The following is a 20121-nucleotide window of genomic DNA, read 5'->3' on the forward strand; positions in this document are numbered from 1 at the left end:
CGCGCAATGTAAATAAATGGCGTTTCCTGTGGCATGCTTTGTCTCGTAACTAATATCTGCAGAACGAATTATAAATACTCTCTCTTACAATGCCTATCCTTAATTTTTTTATATTTCATATTGGAGATTTTCTTCATTTTATATCATCTGCATACCCTGTGCATACCCTCTATGCACGCCATTGGTTAAAACGCTATTCGTAAAATACCGTAATAAGCGCGGATGAAAAACACAGGCAACAGTGGAGGCGTCAAAATTGCATATATCTAACTTATTTCAATAAATTAAAATAAATGAAAATACCTGCAAAATACCTTTTTTTTTTGCTCTACAAGTTACCTATTCACTGTAATCGCAGCTGGTGGTAAGTGATGCTGCTCTAAGATAGCTGTCCACTGCTGGACTAAAGGCCTCTTCCAACGGGATAGTCTGCCCATAATCACCGTGCTTGGCAGCCGGGTTGGCGACAGCAGTAGATGGTCGTACTAGCACAGATGTCGCTGCTGCCCGCACCCTGTTATACTCCCTTAGTCGCCCCGTACGACGCCCGAGGGGTGGTGACAATTGTATGGCACATTCATAACCCTAGTCGATTTTGATAGCTTCGCGGAATGTATTTGTCTATGTCGAAATCAAATTAAAATTCCCAAATTGACTGCTGCCTAACATTAATAAATACGGTACATTAGTGCGGTAGGATTACACTCTAGGCGTGTTTTCAGCACTGGTTAAGCGTATTCGAAACAGGCGCTACGAGCATGCGGCCCCACACGCCTGGCGTGTAAAACTTATCGCGACAGCTATGCGGCCTTTACGCAACAGGTGTGTTATTACATCCTTGCAACTTCTCATTTATTTATTGACTAACATGAAACCCAACACTTGTCGTATTTGAATAGCAATTTGTTTTTTTTTTGTTTGATAAAATAGAATAAAACTTTAATGAAGTCAGCACAGGTTTTTTTCTTTTTTTCATAAATAATTATTTTCTAAAGAGCTTTAAGACAACGAGCGCTCCACAGAAGAACGGGACACTCCAATACTCAATAGGTAGATAGCAGTAAGTGCTTGCGCCCGCATCTCTTTGGCATCCCATCTAGGGCACGTGGCTTTTAATAATACCAAAAACGAAGACAAATTAATAATATAATACAACATAATTTAAGATAGGTAAAAAGTTGTAGCGGTACGTAGGTATCTTAACTTTTCCGAGCATGCCGCAGTTTGTGACACTCCTTTCATATTATTATAATTCCTTGTTCTGTGTATACATGGCATTTGATGCGCCATTACGTCATTCAGGCCAGTTATCATATATTTTTTTACTTCCACCTTACCTGTAACCAATGCTGCATCACCTCAAATTCGACTTTAGCTATAGCCCTGGGTAAGGGAAGTAGGATGAGACGATAAAATCCAACTCTGCTGAGCGCTAACTCCAGGGCTTCGAGCGCTTCTAAGCAGATACATGCGCCTGCGCAACGTTGGCCTTCGCGAATTACCTACGTCTCTGTTTGAGCTGTTCAGGAACGTTGAGCTCTGAAGGTTCGTGCACGATATGTCCCTATAACCAATTACCCCGCTAAAGGTACGTTCCAACTATTGAATATAGTAAAAAGCACAAACCTACCATTAAAATTCAATAATAGTTTTGTTATTCGTTTATTATTTTATGAACATAAAATACATCAAATAAAATAAATCCATTGGATTTCAAAGAGGTGTGGACATAAGCGGAGTTTCCATGAAAATATCCTTCTTTAAATCGGTAGACAGGGGCGGCGGGTTGTATTCGAACAATTTAGCTATGAAATACCTGTGAAATAATATTGTTTAGTAATTTTAAACATTCTTCAATCGAATTAAAAAAACTTCTTAATATTATTTAAAATTTGATATCCGACTCGAAGGACTAATTTAATTTAATTTACGGAACAACATAATCTTTGCAAACTTGATTGTCAAAGTGAAGATGTGCCTAGCCAAAGATCAAAGGATAATGGAGTTTTACCGTAAATTGTAAACAAAACTTTGTACCTAAAGGGAGGTTAAAAAAATCTCAAAGAAGTTACCTAGTTTATAAAATATAGATACATGGGTAAATATATTTTATAAACAATAGATTTCTACGGTTACATTGTACCGCTCAAAAAAAAAAGCTCAACGAAAATCAAATACTTTAAAAGAAATACCGATTACCTACTGCCTACCTTTTTTTTTTTCTCTATTGTTATCCTGCAATCAGTCCTTGACTATGAGCAGATGTGTTCATAGATATTTTTAATTATTTTATGATAATTTCCCATTGGAAATTGTCATATTGAGGAAAGACTGGTTTAGCATTTATTTAGGTCTAGAATTTTTTTTCTTTTTAGCCGGCTGAGACAATCTGGTACGGTGAGTTGAACTGCCAGCTGGTTGGGTAGTTATTACTACACTGTTGCAGTTCTTCTTTTACGTTCCTGATCCTCAGATGCTTATGGATCTCATTGTTCTTGATAAACCAAGGGGAGTTCGTTATTTGTTTGAGAATAGAGTCTTCAGCTCTTTGGATTATTTTGATGTTGGAATCGCAGGCGGAGCCCCAGAGCTGTAATCCGTATGCCCATATGGGTTTGAGTACTGTTTTGTATATCAGGAGTTTGTTGTCTGTAGACAGCTTAGAGTTTCTAGCAAGCAGCCAATAGAGTCCTCTATATTTAAGGTTTAGTTCGTCGCGCTTAGTTTGGATATGTTTTTTCCACGTGAGTTTACGATCCAAGTGCATACCCAGGTATCTTACACACCTAATATTTTTTTTTTTTTGCGAAGATCTTGTAGAGCGTTTGTATTTTAAGATAAAGGAAACGTAAAGCAAACCTACTTGAGTAAGATGATAAGATGAAGTCATGGCCGGTAGTTTTGAAATTAGAATAGGGGGTGGGGCAGGAGGCATTTTTCAGTTCGTGGAATTTGATGTAACCTATTATCAATCTCAGTTCAATTTGAACGCTACAAGAAATCTTTAGCAGTCTAGAGAGACGGCTAAAGAATTCTTGTATACCTAAGTACGTAAATTCCTACACGAGTAGGTACGTATTTTTTTTTTAAAAGAGAATCACTAATTATGTAAACCTACCATACAAGAATTTCAACGGTGATGAGGAAGCAAGCGGAAATAGTTTGAGCTGCTAAGAGTGCCGGGGCAGCCGAGCCACGTAACACAGCTGCCAGCAAGGCGTCACTCGCATCCGACGCCGTTTCTAATGCGGCCACAAGCAAGGCTGGTGCTGCGAGCCATCGGGCGCCGCGTTTCCACCAAGATTGCTATTACATAATGGAGATTAGTAGGTATTTAAATATTATAATTTTTATTAGTGTTTTTACCTACACTTGGAGGAATTATCAATTTTATAAATTTAAAAAGCATATAAAAATTTTCGGAACCGACAGGGTTTGAACCTGCGACTCTCTGGCAATCGCGGCCTGGCAAAAGCGCATTTAATTTCGGCATCGATTGTAGGAGAGCCGTAGCTCTCCTACCATCGATGCCGAAATTAGTATACCTATGCTTTTTTACATCAGTCTTATAGCGACTGTAGCGTCATCTAGTAGGAAACGTTGTAGTTTCGATCTACGTTTTCAAAGGTCCATATTACAATGAGGCACGTTTGAAACAAGAGATGACACATTGCGTTTTTATGATTTTATAATTTTAGGTTCAAATCCTGTCGGTTCCAAATTTTTTTATATGTTTTTTACATTTATAAAATTTAAATATTATGCTTAAACGGTGAAGGGAATCATCGCAAGAAAACCTGCTTAAGTCAATAATGCTGCTAGAGGCGTATGAACTATAAAGTCTACTAATCTGCGCTTAACCAGCGTGGTGGAATACCATTTTAATCATCAATTTCGTTCAAACTCTTCTGAGGCTCGCCAACCAATAAATAAATATACTACGACAATACACACATCGCCATCCAGCCCCAAAGTAAGCGTAGCTTGTGTTATGGGTACTAAGATGAGCAATGAATATTTTTATGAATAATATACATAAATACTTATAATATACAGATATACACCCAAGCCACTGAAAAACATTTGTTCATTACACAAACATTTTCCAGTTGTGGGAATCGAACCCACGGCCTTGGTCTCGGGAAGCAGGGTTGCTGCCCACTGCGCCAGTCGGCCGTCAAAAGCCCGCCAACAAGCCCGCGTTATGATGTTAAACCCATTAGGCTAATCAGCTACACACAATTCGAAAAAAAAAACATCAATTATGTATTAGTAATTTGGGAACTATGCCGTAAGTAAGCGGTGACAGCCCTAGTTAGTGGTTAGTGTCTAAAGTTCGCTTTCCGCGGGTCGAGCTCGAATCCTAGCACGCACCTCTAACTTTTCGAAGTTATGTGCGTTCTAAGCAATTAAAATATAATTTACATTAACGACAAAGTAAAACAGCGCGTGGTAACCTACAGCCTGTGAAATCTTCATAATGTTCTCAGAGGCGTGTGGACGTCCACCATTCTACACTAAGCCAGCGTGGTAGACTACGGCCTAAACCCTTCTCATTCTGAGAGGAGACCCGTGGTGGGCCGGTAAATGATGATAATGATGAATTATGAAACTGTTTTATTGTGTGATGCTATTTATTAATCCCCGAACTTATATAAGTGTCTAAGAAACCTTTAAGGCAATGTGATTAGCTTATCACACACACACACATCCACACCCACACGCATACTCACAAACACGCACGCGAACTACTTTGTACTAATATATTATGTCATTTTTCTTTTCTGCGTCTGCTATATAACGTGTCTATTATTTCTAATATCAACACAAATATTTTTGTTTGTATACCTACCCTCGTTTCTATGTTTATTTCTTGTTATGGAAGAGCGGTATCTTCTGACACAGGGGTAGTAATACTACCCTTAAAAGAAGGCTCCAGCCATTAGTGTTTACAGTAATTTTATTTACCCAAATAATCTTTATATTTTATTTTATTATTAGCTAACGATAGATACATGCCTACTAAGTTAGGTAATTACAAAAACTTAGATGGGGAACTATCAAAGAACAACAAAAAAGCCTGACTCTTTTTCAGCATTAACCATAAAGGATTGTACAGTTTGGGTGGGTGCAATGAAGCCTAGAAATTCCTGACCCTGATATCGATCGACCGTAATGATGCCTACGCAACACAACGCGTAGGTACCTACACAATCATTCGTAATCCAAACCAGCCTGGGCTCCAAACTGTCGTAAAGGCTTATTTTCATAAATACAGCGACAGGGTATAAGTAGGTTAAATATAACGGCCATACTCCCTAATATGCTAGCCCGCTACCATCTTAGACTGCATCATAACTTAACACTAAGTGAAATTGCAGACAAGGGCTAACATATTATATGTAATAGTAAAAAAAAAGTCGCTAGGAAAGGATATAATCTCTATCTTACCTTGGACATAACAGCTAATAGTAAAAGGAGAGAAGTAGAACAAGTCACAAATGCACTGAGTTTGCTGTATCCCATCACAAGGCGAATGGTAGGTTTCGTTAACCTGAAAATTTAAATAAAAAATAAATAAAATAGAAAATTTAAATATGCCATAGTAATAATCGTATTTTTAGTTAATCATTTAGGCCAGGGCTTCCCATCCTGGACGCCGTGACGCCGCGACGCCCTGGGGCGCCGTATAAAGTACAGAGGTGAGCCGCGAGGCGTTCCTTCTAAAAAATAACTACAAAGTACTTAAAAAAATAAAAAAATAAAATTTTTGATAGTCTGTGCAGCGGTATCACGACCCTTTGAAAAATTGTGTGGAGACCACCAAGCTCAGCCATCGTATTGTTGGGCTAGAATTATCTTTATTAATTCTTTGTTAAAATTTATTATTTATTATGGTTTTATTAGTTTCATAGCGAGAATGTTTTATTTTTGCGACTATCTGGCTTGCTTACAAGTATCAACTATTTTAACTAGCTAGGCAAGGGCGCGGGCATGTCGAATTGCTGCGCTGTCTTCATAAGGTAGGGAACCCCTGATTTTGGCATTAAAAAGTGACCAGAAGTTCCTAATAAATCCTTAGTATCTAAAAGGCGGGGTCACGAACTCATAATAAGTAATTACTTACCATGTAAATTGTTTTTTGTAGGTATCTACCAAGTTAATAAATCTCGCAGCACTTAGATTTTGATATTTTCGACTAAGTTAGATTTAAAGCATTGTCTGTTGAGAAGGTAATAACAAAAAAAAAAACAAAAGGCTAAGTTTAGTTTAAGCTTAGACTAGGGCACGTTTGGAACCATCCTAGCTTTAGTTTTAAGTTAACGAATGCTGTTATCACCATCACTAACATTAGTATACCATGTTAATTGTATGAACGCTTCATAAGTATAAAAAAATAAAATATTTTTGAATTTGAATTTGAATTTTTTAGCATGAGATTACCAAACTTCTTATGACACTTAAAATGAAATTCAAACGCGGTTTAAGCACCCCTATGACCTATAATTGTAAAATATAGATAGTTTATTAGACCGATGGTACTTTCAAGTAGGCCTACGTGCTAAATTCCAAAAACTGCAAATACCAATTACGACTCACCATTGTGTGCTGTGAGTTTTATACCTTCTTAAAATTGCAATCTATAATGTTCAGTTGGTAGCAGTACCACTTATGAATCCTAAATTCAAATAAATCTTAAACTACCTACAACAATTTGGAAGAATCACCAACAAATCTATTAAGTTTCATTGCCGGAATGGTCAACGGTTCGCTATTAATAGAGTTAAAAATGCCAATATTCATAAAATTAATATTAAAACAAAAACCTTACCGTCTAGCAAAGCTAACATTGTTCAGCTTCTGCGTGACGTCGTCATCGTCAAGTTCTAATTCTACGGGTTGCGAGGCGAAAGCGCAAGCCGACATTGAAACCCCTAAAAGGCCTACCAAAAGTGCACGCAGTTTTACGCGTATACCGTCACTGTTCTCATTCGTTACCGAATTTATCTGAAAACAAATTTCAAATTTTAAAAAATTACATTACCTTTCCAATCTGCTCTGGGCTGAACCCATATTCCAACCACTACATGCAAGTTCAACGAAACGAAGCACAAAATGTTAACCAATGTAAATCCAATCAATATATTAACGTTCCTGATATCTAAGTATTGCTATCTACATATCCATCGGTATGAATATTATGGACGTCTGTAATACCAACTCGTAAACTAGGTTACTACGGATCACATGTCGTATTTTTGTCATGAAGTAAATAAGGCATAACTTTCTATAAATTTAAATTTCAAATTCAAAATTCATTTATTTCAAGTAGGCCTAATACCAAGCACTTCACGTCCGTCTGTTTGTAGTGAATCTACCACCGGTTCGGAAAGCAGATTCTACTGAGAAGAAGCCGGCAAGAAACTCAGCAGTTGCTCTTTTCCAACATCAACAATTTACATTTTACATATAGAACGAATGTACCGTACCTTATGATTTCGCCCAGATGACCTGATTTTGCTCAGCAGAGTATTTTTTGGTAATATTGAAAATTATGGTATTCGAAAATGGAAATTCTGTTTCGCACTAATGAGTCCTCACTAATGAGTCCAGTATTTTGTTACTTCAATGATCAGTCCACATGCAATAATAAAATTAGTAGCTGTGGGTAGGTTACTTACCGTATTCTCATGTTTCAGTCGGATGCTATCCAAAAACTTATTGCTTTCGGCGTCCATAATAAATTCGACACAAATGTATAGTAACGATGTATCGGAATACCTTAAGATAAAATAAAAATTTAGGGCGCCTTGAGAGTCATACCAATTATTGTAGGTTTGTGTACCTAACGGTGAATATTAAAAATCCAAAATCTTACATGTTAACGTATTTTATTTTTGTGATGTAAGATGACATTATATTTTGACAGTCAACTAAATGGTTTTAGAAAATCCGGTACATAACAAAAAGTATTTTATACAATAAGGCCATCCACATCATCACCATCAGCAATATCGAAACATTGATGGGCGTGGTTTATCTCTCAGAAAGAAAGAAGAACGTTTGTTATCTTGATAAGTATTACTGTGTAATTGTTCGTAAGTGTGTATATAATAATAATACACCCCACCAATCGGTTTCCTTTGGTTTTCCTAATCCAAAGCTTTCCTGGAAGAGATCGTTACTAAGCGATAAGGCCGCCCTCTGTATCCTAATTTTTAAGTTTATTTTTGTTGTGTCCATTGTTTTTTTTTCTATTTGTGATGTACAATTAAACTGTATAAATAAAAGTTGTTTTTAACTTTATACCTATTAACATTATACCCCTTGGGAACCCAATAAGTATGTACCTACGCCTGTATTTATTTATATATAAATAATACCTACCTGGGTAATATTATGCAGCAGTGGGCAGCGACCCTGCTTTCTGAGTCCAAGGCCGTGGGTTCGATTCCCACAACTGGACAATATTTGTGTGATGAACATGAATGTTTTTCAGTGTCTGGGTGTTTATCTTTATATTATAAGCATTGATGTACGAGTATATTATTCATAAATTTAGGGGGGCAATGCGTTGTGAGTTATGATCTTCCGATGATGTTTAGGTTGATTTAAATGTTAAACAGACTTGTAGTTAAGAATCACTTTACTTACGTAACTAAAAAACGTGGTTAATTATTATTATAATATAAGTATTTTGTTTATATATTGTTATCAGACCCTACAATAAAAATTATTCATCAGCTATCTAAGTACCCATAACACAAGCTGCGCTTACTTTGGGACTAGATGGCGATGTGTGTATTGTCGTAGTATATTTATTTATTTATTTAAAGGTGTGTGGAGTCCACCATTCCGCACTGGGCCAAGCAAACCTTTTCATTATGATAGGAGACCCGTCTGTTGATATAATGTTGATGATCAATATAAATATCAATTTAAAAAACTCTGTATACATTTTATTAAGTCTCATTTATTCCATGATTTAAAGATCACAAACACACAGGTACTGCCTAAATACACAAAACTCTTGGAGCCAATTGAACGTCATGAGCGCAATGGCAGCCAATTTATGCTGCAGTTCGCTTAATGTCTTCACATTCACTAGGAAGAGAATGGTATTAAATAGTCTTACGCAAATTACGACCAACTGTCCCGATAGATGCGGCAAGAAAAGCGATGGATTTTCCTGAAAATTTTATTTTGGATACATTTAAAGTAGGTACCTTGAGTAAAGAGGCATGCAAAAAGAAGGGATATCTCGGCATGTGCGCCGCAATCATGACCATATCATGAATTTACATCAAGCAATGATAGACATCCAGAGCCAGACACCAACAAGAATTACTTGTAAAATCGTTTTTCATAATTACTATTTTCTAGGATATAAAAAAATAATTCAAAAATTCTGTTATTTCAAGTAGGCATAGCTTATAAGCATTTTTGAATCGTCAAGTCAGTTTCTTTGTAGTGACTCTACCACCGGTTCGGAGGGCAGATTCCACCGAGCAGAGCCGGCAAGAAACAGCAGATTTCTCTTTTCCAACATCATTTTATAGTTTAACATTCTTTAAATTTTTTTCTGTTTTGTGAGAGATGAGAGCAGAGTGGCCTGCTTCCAAGCAGCTTTGTCGTTAAGGAATTCATCAATCGTGTAATACGTTACGGTAACAAAGAGTTGCTAAAAATTTATTATTTATCCAATGATATATGTCTCATGTATTATGAAAAACGTATTTTTATTTATATCCGAATTGAGATTGGTATTTATTTTGAATAAATAAAATTTGCAAGATCATAGGACAGTTTTTAAATTCCCGCTAAAAAACGATCTCCGCCCGGCACCAAATTGAGGATGTTCATAATAATTAAAATTTAATGACAAGGTTGCTTAAAAGCATCCGGCTCCGCTTTCAGCTCTCACAAGATAGAAAAATGAATGTTAAAATGCAAAATGTAAATTGTTGATGTTGGAAAAGAGCAACTGCTGAGTTTCTTGCCGGCTTCTTCTCGGTAGAATCTGCCTTGCGAACCGGTGGTAGAATCACTACAAACAGACAGACTTGACGTTTCAAAAGTGCTTATATTAGGCCTACTTGAAATAAATGAATTTTGAATTTTGAATTGAATTAACCGTAATTAATTATTATGAACATCAAGAGACCCATAAACTTGTGTTCAAAAACTCTGTCATTTTTTGAAACGCATTTTTTATTTTTTACATTTTTATGAACGGAATCAGAATCAGAGGTACACATTTTAAGGAACTTCCCCATGAAATGTAATGCTACCACACTTGTTTTGACGGAAAGCAGAGTCTAATAAGTAGGTATTATATTTTCTTTATGAGTAAGTTACTAAAATATAACCAACTGAAGTTTTTACATCGTAGGTACTTTTTATGGTATGTACCTATATATATATATATATATATATATATAGTAATAATACACCTCAGTATGATTTTATTAAAAAAAATAGGCATTCTATTAGCGTAACACTACATAATAAGAACACGGTATGAAAACTTAGCAGTAGAATTTCTGTGGGCTATTCCGTACCAATAAAGTCCAAGCGATACATACAATTAAAATAAATAATGGTATCCTGCTTGAAAGTCCAATATCGATACTATATAGTATACACTATATAAACAGTGTTGTGTTAAATTCTTACTGTAAGGCATCCGACCAAAAGGCAAGTATATTGAACCAAACCCATAGAAGTTGCAATTATTTTCAGATCATGGACTAGCATTTTGTTTCGATTCACATGATTCACTTCGTTGCCGGAGATTTCAGGAATTTCCCCCAAATGTTTCTTTATATGATGTATGTTGATGAACTAAAAAACAAACGATTTTCTTATAATTAGTTCTTTCAAAGTCAAAGTCAAAAATATCTTTATTCAAGTAGGCCCACAGGTGGCACTTTTGATGCGTACATAAGAATTACACGGTAGTGAGATGATGGCGATAACCACATTCGTAAACTTAAAACTAAAGCTACGAGGGTTCCAAACGCGTCCCGGTCTAAGAAGAAGCCCACAACAAACTTAGCCGGGTGTTTTTTTTTTTTTTTTTTGTTATCGCCATCTCACAATGTAATTTTAAATTATTAGAAGAGCAACCTGGTTAGAGCAATAATTTACACCCAAGCTTTTTTATCGTTTACGTAGTCCTTTATACTATAATAGGACTTTTCTATAAGCTTACGTTTAATACAAACTTTGAACTTTTTAAGAGACATCTCCAAGATGTCAATTGGTAGTTTATTGTAGAATTGTATGCAATTTCCTTTAAACGAATTATGAATTTTATGTAACCTAGTATATTGCACTGTAAGTTTATTCTTACTTCTAATGTTTAAATTATTGCAGTCACATTTTTTCTTAAATTTAGAAATGTTTTTATGGACGTACATTAAATTTTCAAATATGTACTGACTATACACTGTCATTATTTTAAAATCTTTAAATTTATCTCTCAATGACTCTCTCGGACCCATTTTGTAGATAGAACGAACAGCCCTCTTCTGCAGCACGAAAATAGTGCTAATATCAGCAGCATTACCCCAAAGTAAAATTCCATATGACATAATGCTGTGAAAGTAACTAAAATATACCAGTCTAGCAGTTTCTACGTCGGTCATATGGCGTATCTTCTTTACCACATAGGCAGCAGAACTAAGCCTGTTCGATAAATTATTTACATGAGGGCCCCATTGAAGTTTAGAATCTAACGTTATTCCTAGAAAAACTGTCGTATCCTCCAGTTTCAGTTCCTCATTATTAAGTAGTACAGTGGTTTTCACGTGTTTAATATTAGGTAAAGTGAATTTTATACACTTGGTTTTTTTTCCGTTAAGAACCAAATTATTAGCTTCAAACCACTGTACCACTTTAGCGAGAGAGTTGTTTACGTCGTCAAAAGCTAGTTCACGTCGATTTATTTTAAAAGTCAGTGATGTATCATCGGCAAACAGAACTATCCCGTGTTTATCCTTGGCAAGGTAAGGAAGGTCATTAATGTAAATAAGGAACAGAAATGGTCCTAATATAGACCCCTGTGGGACACCTATTTTCATAACTGATCCATTAGACCGTTTTCCATTCACGTCGACTTTCTGAATTCTATCGCGTAGATAGTTGCTCATTAAGTCTAGAGCTACACCCTGAATTCCATAGTGGTGTAGTTTCCTAACTAACGTTTCGTGTTGAACACAATCAAACGCCTTAGATAAGTCACAGAACACACCAAGTGCATCACGTGACTCCTCCCAGGCTTCAAATATGTTTTGTATTAGCTCAACACCTGCGTCGATTGTTGAGCGACCCCGTGTGAAACCAAATTGCTTAATATGAAGTAAATTATACTTATGAAAATGGTAAAGTAATTGATTTAAAATGAGTTTTTCAAAGATTTTACTGAAAGTGGGTAGTACGGATACTGGTCTAAAGTTAGTGGGGTCAGAAGTACTACCCGATTTAAACAATGGAACTATTTTACTAAGTTTCATTAAGTCAGGAAACACACCACAATCTATACAATTATTGAATATTAAGGCTAAATCGGGTGCAACAATATCAATTAATGATTTGACAACGTTTACGGAAATGCCCCACAGATCATTTGTTTTTTTATTAATTAATAATTTAAAGGCTTTAATAACGTCAGAGCCACTAACATGCGTGAATTTAAAAGAATGGTTACACTCAGGCACATTTTCCTTTAATAGAGAGAGAGCCATATCTGGTGAAGAGTTTAATGATTCTGTTGTGGAGACGGGAATGTTGGTAAAGAAGGTTTCAAAAGCAGTAGCCACCTCGAAATCTGTTGTTAAGGCTTTATTATCTACATTAAGTTTAAAATTAATATTTCGTGGTGTTACTCTTCCCGTCTCCTCATTAATTATGTTCCAAGTAGTTTTGATTGCATTGCTGCTATTTTTAATTTTATTTTTGATGTATCGCGTCTTTTCTAAGTGGCAAGCGCGTTTAAAATTCTTGGAAAACAATTTAACATAATCCCCAAACTTATCACCAGTGTTAAATTGACGTTCAGCATACAATTCGTACAGCTTTTGCCTATTTTTATGAAGTTCAACTGTCGCCCACTCACTAAAATTTAATGTATCAGTAATCACAACCGACTTACTAGTAAATATAGAATGAAATAGTCTATTAAAGGTATTGAAAAAGGAGCTGTACATTGCATTTGGAGTCGCCCCTGAGGGTAGGAATGGGAGGTCATTTACTAGGCTATATCTCATTTTCTCTATGCGGTTGGATGTTACAGGAACAAATGTTATTTTACGTTTAGAAACATTTTTCTTCACATTTTCAAATTGAATAATTTGACCACAATGATCAGAGTCTAATTTACTAATAATATTTTTGCTTATAGGAATTATATTTGTAAAGATGTTATCCAAACAGGTGGCGCTAGTAGCAGTTATTCTTGTGGGCTCCATGAACATATTTGATAGATTGTAAGTTTTAAATAAATTCAATAACTTGATACTTAAAGAGTTATTTTCTAAAATGTTTACATTAAAATCTCCGCATATTATTAACTTTTTATTACACTTTGATATTTTAAATAACACTTCATCCATTACCTTTTCAAAAAGTTCAAAGTTTGACAAGGGTGGCCTATAAACAGTAACAATTATAAATTGCTCTAGTTCAACCGAGGCTAGCTCTATTGTCCGTTCAACAGAAAGGCTAACAATATCGTTTCTGTTTTTAAATTTTAAATTTTTATTTAATAAAATTAAAGAGCCTCCATGAATCGCTGTAACCCTGGTGAACGAACTACCAACCTGGTGGTTACCAAAATTAAACAAATATTCATGGGTTTTCAACCAGTGCTCAGTTATACATAAAATGCTAATGTTAAAATCATTTAAAAATAATTCAATCTCTAAGTCTTTTCCTCTAATACATTGAATATTTTGGTGAACCAAGTTGATATAATTAGAATTAGATTTTTGATTATATTTTTGGTTTAATAGTACATTGTGCGACCCCTTACTATAATTTTTTTCATATATGCCTGAGGGAGACTCAGTTGTCTGCTTTTCTAAGCAAGAGAAAGCCTCTGTTGTCTCCTTAACTAGTTTAAACTAAAATGACTTGGAATAATTTCCAAGGTTTTCATGTCAAAACTATTACACTGCTCAATAAAAGCAGCTGGTTTAGCCAAGTTCTTGGCTGTTATGGTAAAAAAATAAGATAGCGAAACAGCTATCTGTTGTTTAAAATAGTGTGATAGGTAATATCTATCTCGGTACAAATTATAAGTAGGATTAGCACATTTGCTAAAGTCTATAACATGAAATTTCTTATTATATGTACATAAATTGTACAAAGTCATATTTAAATTATACCTAATAGTATTTTCTTGGTGTGGCAAGTTATGAAAATAAGGAAATGTGTATAATACAATACTATTTACATTTAATGTATTTAAAGAATCAATAAGTTTAATCAGCTCAGGTTTGTTAACATTCCCTCTATTTCCCATTATGATAATTAAATTAGTTTTACAGTCAAACATATTCCTATTTCTACAAATTGCAGCTACAATAGCTTTTAAATTTGAGTTGGGTAAACAGTAGTTCAAAACTGTGTGTCCATTCAACTGAGAGTTAAGATATAAGCCCATGTTACATCCAATTTCATCGCTGTACATAATTGTTTTTATTGAACTGCTACTATGAGCATTTGCTTCAATAAAGGAATTATTATTAATATTTATGTTTTGTGATTTTGAGTTACTTAACCTGACACACACCTTTCTCACATTAGAGGGTGATGACACTGATGACACAAACTGGGGATGACTGCCTATACTATCAAAACTATGGGTAGATAGTGAAGTTAATTTACCACTGGGTTGTTCTGTCTTATGCCATTCATCTGAAGTCTGTGTGTACTCAGATATCATTTGCCTTTGATACATATCAAACTTTACTGCCAGTGTACGTAAAGAAGTCTGCAATCTGGCTATTTGTGCTTCTAGGATTTGTGTGTCAGATTCATAACTTAATCTATTACTTTCTAACTGTGAACTATACATTTTAATCATGTAGTACCTACATCATTTATCTATCACTAATAGTTTCTCATAATGTTTCGTTAATTCATAAGGAGTTATTTCTACTACCTCTATATTGACCAGATCTTCACTAAATTTTGGCAAAATTAAACTAATAACAAAGCATTTTAGGTGAAAGAAGAATTGTGATAATTGGTATGGCGGAGTATAATCTTTAAAAACTTTTATCGCATATCCCGAACGAACCCTGTTGATTTTCGAGATCAAAAGTATTTTTTATTTTAATACCAAGTATATAAATGTACCTATTAAATTGCATTCAAATCTGTTTGGTAGTTTTGCGTGATGCGGTGCGAACAAACCAACAGACATACAGACAAATACTCCACGTCTTCCTAACGTCTCCCAGCTGTGGCTAGTCCACGGTTTTATTATATGTAAATATAGATAGATATATATAGAAGATAGGTAGAAATCTATATTATTATGGATATCGATCCCGTAAAACTGCGTTGCCAGTTAGCAAAAAATTCGAGAAAGGAGTGGGTACTGTGATCCACAGGTACCGGATCCCATTTCTCGGTTTGATTGTAAATTTTAAACCTATTTCTGATTTCTTGAACACAGTGCTAGTTAAAGATATATTATATTTCACAGTAATATTTACATATACATCAACTCTAATATTATTCATTGAACTTTTGTAGATCCTTTGGGATTTTTTAACTGTTACAGCATAGAGAGATTACCTGACCTTAGGAAGTTGCTATAAACAGGCTATGACATATCTATGGAAAGGTAATAAATTGGTCCTACAAAGTTTCTTTTTTTATAGAAAGATTCAGAACAAAACAATACTTACCAAGCCAAGTGTGCTGAAAACATATGTGTATGGAACACTAGCAGAAAAAGTCAGATTTTTGCAAAACAACTTGGTTTTTGTAAAGTGTAGTTTAAGAACCGGACCCAAAATTATACTAAAAGGTAGTTTCATTTTAAATTTTGTAGAAATCACAATAACATCTTGTAAGGTGAAAGCTCATCCGAAATAGACCATTAACAATAGTAAGTTAAGAATTTATTGGTACATCTCTACACGGATGAAACATTGATTTATTGTGACTTAATAGATACTATAATTGTGTCAAAATAGTAAAAATACCTACCGAGAGGTAATAATATAAAGGCAGATTAATCTAACAAAAATAAGGTGACAAATCTAACTTAATGTTTATAAAAGTAGTTTGTATCCTCTATGATACGACACAAACGTACAGAAATCTCTCAACGTAAGTCATAAGTAATCTTTTTCACGCTTTTCACTATGTTTTTTTTTTCGGAAAGAACAGCATAGCCTATATTATAGCAGGTCTAAAAATATATACTATATTATTATAGATTTTTAGACTTGCTAAATTAATAGGTAACAGAGTTGTGAATAACAGAGTATGTACAATTAAACGTATTAGGTAAGTAAAGATTTTGCAATATTATAATGATGATAATTTTCGCTTGATTTCACAATCCTTTTAAAATTAGTATTGAATGGTAATAGTCAGATTGTGAAGAGGTTTTTACACCATTTAATTACAATATCTATTTTCTATTTGTGAGACTTGTTTTTGGGCTATTCCACTTGTGCCTACCAAAATATCCACCTCCCAGTAGTTAAACTCATTAGTAAGAGAAAGGAGGTATATAACAAAAATCAAAAGGTATAATGTACTAGTTAAAAAGTAATTTATTTCTAAAAATCCTTAAATTTTCAATAGACTATACAATTTCGAAACTAAAACTAGAAAAATAATAAAAATACGAAATTAAAAAAAATTACATCCGCTAGAAACCGACATTCTACTCAACATTGTAAATAAGACGTATATTTTCACAATAAATATCATCTCTAACACCGGAACACTGGTTCAACAGAGTATTTTTAATTGCAAATTGAGGGCTAACCCTCTGACATCCAGAAGAGAACAATTGAGCTAAAAATGGGTGATGACGTGAAGAAGCTGCAACGAAATGCCCTTCAGGGGTTAAAGATAGGTAGTTTGAATTCCTCTGCATTGGTTGAGTTGCAGATTTAACGAGAGGTTTTTTTATGGAAACAGGATCAGCTGGAGCATAATATTTAGGGAAGGAGTAGGATGGACCAATGTCATCTGAAAATCCATAAATATCGTAAAAAAGTAAAACATGTGGCATATTGTCTGCGTTAAAATTGTCAACATTTGGTATCTTTAATAGATCGTGCTGCAAAACTTCATGCGGATTTATTACTTCATCATTAACTTTTCCATTGCTCGTGTTATTATTATCTTTCGAAATATTAATTTTGTTAGAAAGGCTTGTTAGATTAACTGAAATTTTACTAGTCTCATTTACGTTATCATTAGTTGAGTGATTTCCCAATTTAACTTTAACGTTAACAGTAGCAGTATGATTATTTAGAATTTCACGTTTACTTCTTTGTGTTCTTAAGACTGGTGTATTGTTAATCACTTTTATATCAGGGCTATCTGCACCAAAAAAAGAGCTGGTTTCGTTTAATATTTGATTAATCATATTGAAAAACATTGAAAACAATTCATTTTGATCTTGATTATCCAAATAATTAAATGTGTCAGCATATTTTTCCGACTTAATACCATTATTGTGTTGTTTTAAGATTGCATCAAGCCGGTGATCAATAGCTTGATTGTGATTAAATTGATTATTGAAGGTAGTAAGATCGAACCCGATTCCACCGTTTTGCCAAACTGCATAAATCCTAGCAAAGAATGATAAGTGGTTTGAAGAAAAAGTTTTCCACTTGTATCTAAGAGGCGTCGTTGCCATATACTTTGTGAGATACATCACATTTATATTCACATTTTCATATCTTCTCTGGAAATCCTTTAATTCTCTTTTATAATTTTGACCAAAAATTCTATTGAACGGTCCTGTTATTTGTGGCATTAACCTTTCAAAAAATATTGTGTGGCCAGAATCTTGAATAGTGTTCTGCCCAGAATCGTCAATTAGAAAATAAACATTGAAACGCAAAAATGGGTAATGAGTAGCCATGTATGAAAGATATTCAGAAAAGAGAGAATAGGGTACATAAGCATCTCTAGGTATAATATGGTGATAGAAAACATCGCTAGCAGGCTTTGAATCATTACACCTTACTATCACAACTGCATTTCTTCTATAAGTACTCATTCCTAAAGCATAAAAAACGAGAAAGGAAATTGCTAGTAAAATAGTAGTCATCCAGCAAGCATAGACAAATTCTGAAAAAAAATATTTCCTTTTAATAACATAGGTTAATATATAAAATCGAATGAACAAAAGCCTAAATAGATAGATAATCTTGGCAAAGTTTGACGCTATATGCGTAAAAAGAAACGGTATTATATTAATTGTATGTTAGGTAAAAAATAGTATATTAAGTATATCAGTCTTTTTTGTCGCACGCAAGTAACGCCGAAGTTTGTTGACATAATTATTTATCATCTTTGACCTTTTTTAGTCCAAGCTAGGTCCTTTTCTCAACTTACCAGGCCAGCGGCTACACCAGAACTGCTTGGATGTACAAGTGACATGCCATCCCGATGCTGGTATTGTTGAAGGAACTTGAGCCTTCATAACATTATCTCCACTACCTGACTCTACTTTCAGCAACGGATATTCTTCATCACGTTTTATTTGTGCTGCATGCTCCATCATTTTCGTAGCTGTAAGAAGTCATCACTGAGTAAGATTGCTAATTAACCTTGCAACCGTACGTTTTGTGACAGTTTAGGGCTACACTAAACTCTACATTCTGTATTTGACGCCGATATCTGACGTCATCCTACAAGGAGTCTTATCCACAGGGATGTCCTAGTCCAAAACCCCACACGTAGTTCAAACGTCAATCTAAGAGGAGTTCCGGGCGCAAAAGGGACGGCTCAACTCAGGGCGAGCTTCGGACTCGCTCCCATTACGACGGTGATGACTGATGCTGATACAACTTTGAGGTGGTAATCAGTTACAATTCTTCCAGAATAATAAATAATATAATAATAATAATAAATATACTACGACAATACACACATCGCCATCTAGCCCCAAAGTAAGCGTAGCTTGTGTTATGGGTACTAAGATGCCTGATGAATATTTTTATGAATTATATATATATAAATACTTAGAATAATACATATTAACACCCAGACACTGAAAAACATTCATGCTCATCACACAAACATTTTCCAGTAGTGGGAATCGAACCCACGGCCTTGGACTCAGAAAGCAGGGTCGCTGCAAACTGCGCCAATCGGCCGTCAATAAAACGTTATGTATTGAAATCTCGACCGTAGTACGTTTACAGTTTAACTAAGAAATTTTGTAAGCATCTCCACATGCCACGGGCTAATGCTTAGGTCTTAAAACTATTATATAAATCTGTGTTCGTCACATGCTAATGAAGGTGTAGTTGTGATTAAAAATACACAGATTTATCAGAATAAGTTAATAAAATTTATCCTTACCGTTATTTATATTGTTTTCATCTAAATACTTTTGATAATGAGAATAATAATTAGTGCTTTTGGTTTTGGACAGTGACAATAAATTTAGAAATTCTGTTTTCAAATTATGTGACATTTAAACTCAACTATTTATCTTCATTAGTATCTTTTTTATAAATTGGGAATAAATATGTCAATAAGGAAGCAATGTCGGCAATGATATTGACACATTCAATCAATGCTTTGGCACTACGCAAATAGGTTGGCCTCCCATATATTTTATATGGAGCTGTAAAAAAAGCGTAGCTACCGATTACTGTATTCAATTTGTGGTTGGCTCGTGGCCTTTTGCTTGCCTTTCGTATGATTCAGTCAGCTTCCAATTCGGAGAGATGCTACGTGTAGCGTTTGATCAAGTTGAACGCAACTATTCGCCTATGGTTGGCAACCAATTTGCAAGTCTTAGTCAGCTAGCCGTAAGTTAGCCGCCAACTATTTGCCTAAAGGCTTCAAAACTTGTCGCTCTTCCCGTCTATAGTTTATGACTGTAGGTCGGCTACTTGA

The 20121-nt window shown here is 34.7% G+C and overlaps 2 protein-coding genes across 2 annotated transcripts; both read right to left on the minus strand.

The window, feature by feature from the left end:
- Positions 1-1676: 1676 nt before the first annotated feature.
- LOC120629638 lies at positions 1677-16162 on the minus strand. Its single transcript, XM_039898632.1, has 6 exons — positions 15924-16162; positions 10678-10845; positions 6833-7008; positions 5452-5554; positions 3119-3306; positions 1677-1816 (listed from the first exon to the last, which is right to left on the minus strand). The coding sequence occupies exons 1-6, from the start codon at positions 16053-16055 to the stop codon at positions 1714-1716; spliced, it is 870 nt and encodes a 289-aa protein (XP_039754566.1). The 5' UTR covers positions 16056-16162; the 3' UTR covers positions 1677-1713.
- A 622-nt stretch (positions 16163-16784) lies between these two features.
- LOC120629637 lies at positions 16785-19690 on the minus strand. The gene is made up of 3 exons (XM_039898630.1): positions 19579-19690; positions 18607-18783; positions 16785-18339 (listed from the first exon to the last, which is right to left on the minus strand). Exons 2-3 carry the CDS (start codon positions 18773-18775, stop codon positions 16916-16918), a joined length of 1593 nt encoding a protein of 530 aa, XP_039754564.1. The 5' UTR covers positions 18776-18783; positions 19579-19690; the 3' UTR covers positions 16785-16915.
- Positions 19691-20121: the final 431 nt, after the last annotated feature.

This window comes from Pararge aegeria, chromosome 14, assembly GCF_905163445.1.
Source record: "Pararge aegeria chromosome 14, ilParAegt1.1, whole genome shotgun sequence".
In the NCBI taxonomy this organism is placed as follows: domain Eukaryota; kingdom Metazoa; phylum Arthropoda; class Insecta; order Lepidoptera; family Nymphalidae; genus Pararge; species Pararge aegeria.

Coding starts and splice junctions, on each gene's coding strand:
- LOC120629638 (XM_039898632.1), bottom strand. CDS start 16,055: ATGAAACTACCTTTTAGTATAATTTTGGGTCCGGTTCTTAAACTACAC. Junction 10,846..15,923: donor TTTTCAGCACACTTGGCTTG/GTAAGTATTGTT, acceptor TTTGTTTTTTAG/TTCATCAACATACATCATAT. Junction 3,307..5,451: donor TATTAGCTGTTATGTCCAAG/GTAAGATAGAGA, acceptor ATTATGTAATAG/CAATCTTGGTGGAAACGCGG.
- LOC120629637 (XM_039898630.1), bottom strand. CDS start 18,775: ATGATGGAGCATGCAGCACAAATAAAACGTGATGAAGAATATCCGTTG. Junction 18,340..18,606: donor CTGGTGTAGCCGCTGGCCTG/GTAAGTTGAGAA, acceptor ATTTTTTTTCAG/AATTTGTCTATGCTTGCTGG.